At 69.8% G+C, this 1077-nt stretch overlaps 1 protein-coding gene across 1 annotated transcript in view; it reads left to right on the top strand.

Moving 5' to 3' along the window:
• The window catches only part of AGRN (agrin), a 53231-nt gene that overhangs the window by 18873 nt on the left and 33281 nt on the right, over window positions 1–1077 (top strand). Inside the window, exons 6-8 of the mRNA XM_014543786.1 lie at window positions 464–682; window positions 756–950; window positions 1031–1072. Coding sequence (XP_014399272.1) covers window positions 464–682; window positions 756–950; window positions 1031–1072 — 456 coding nt within the window. The remainder of the gene's footprint in view (window positions 1–463; window positions 683–755; window positions 951–1030; window positions 1073–1077) is intronic.

The raw sequence follows: 1077 nt of genomic DNA, 5'->3' as shown, positions 1-1077 counted from the left end.
AGGTCTGCCCCAGCGCGCGGGGGGGTGGCTCGCTGCTGCCTGGCCGTGTAGCCCTCAGAGCAAGTGGACAGACACCTCCCCGTGCGCCCTGGGTCTGACTCCGGGCTGCAGACTCTTCCTACCCACAGAGAGAGCCCCCACACGTGCACACGTGTCCCAGGGTGGCTGGGGTCAGGGTCATGGCCCGGGGGGCTGGGTGAGCCGGCCCTGGTGGGGCCCACTGTGGGCCTCCAGGAAGCCCCACCCCGCACGCCTGCAGGAGGCTGGGGCGTCTGGGTCTGTGTCCCTGTCCACGTCTGCTACGTGTCTGTCCCTTTCTCTGCTGCGTCTGTGCCTTGGCCCGTCTCCTGGCCCTCTCTTCCCGCGCCATCCCCACCCAGGAGGGCCTGCTGCTCAGAGCTGGGGGCTTGTGCGTCCGTCCGCCTGGGGCTGGCGGGGCCGCTGAGTGCCGTGTCCTCCCCAGATCAGCCCCCGTCCCCGTGCATCGGGGTGCAGTGCCTGTTCGGGGCCGTGTGTGCCGTGAAGAACGGGGAAGCCGAGTGTGTGTGCCAGCACGCGTGTCCGAGAGTCTACAGCCCCGTGTGCGGCAGCGACGGGGTCACCTACGGCAGCACCTGCGAGCTGGAGTCCGCGGCCTGCGTCCTCGGACGAGAGGTCCTGGTGGCTCACAGAGGACCCTGCGGTCAGTGGCGGGCCAGGGGGTCTTGCTGGGGGCGGGTGTCCCGGTCACCGTGGTGATGGAGCCTCCTCCCCAGACCGCTGTGGGCAGTGCCGCTTTGGAGCCGTGTGCGAGGCTGAGACTGGGCGCTGCGTGTGCCCCTCGGAGTGCGTGGCCCTGGCCCAGCCCGTGTGTGGCTCTGACGGGAACACGTACGCCAGCGAATGTGAGCTGCATGTCCACGCCTGCACACGCCAGATCAGCCTGCATGTGGCCTCAGACGGACCTTGCCGTGAGTGGGGTCGGGGGGAGCTGTGGTCCCTGCGTCTCCCAGCCGGGTCTGCTGACCTGCCCGGGTCTCGCCCTCTGCAGAGACCTGTGGAGACACGGTGTGCGCCTTCGGTGCTGTGTGCAGGGCG

This window comes from Myotis brandtii, unplaced genomic scaffold (genome assembly GCF_000412655.1).
Source record: "Myotis brandtii unplaced genomic scaffold, ASM41265v1 scaffold334, whole genome shotgun sequence".
NCBI classification, from domain to species: Eukaryota; Metazoa; Chordata; class Mammalia; order Chiroptera; family Vespertilionidae; genus Myotis; species Myotis brandtii.
This window is presented reverse-complemented; position numbering and strand designations above follow the sequence as displayed.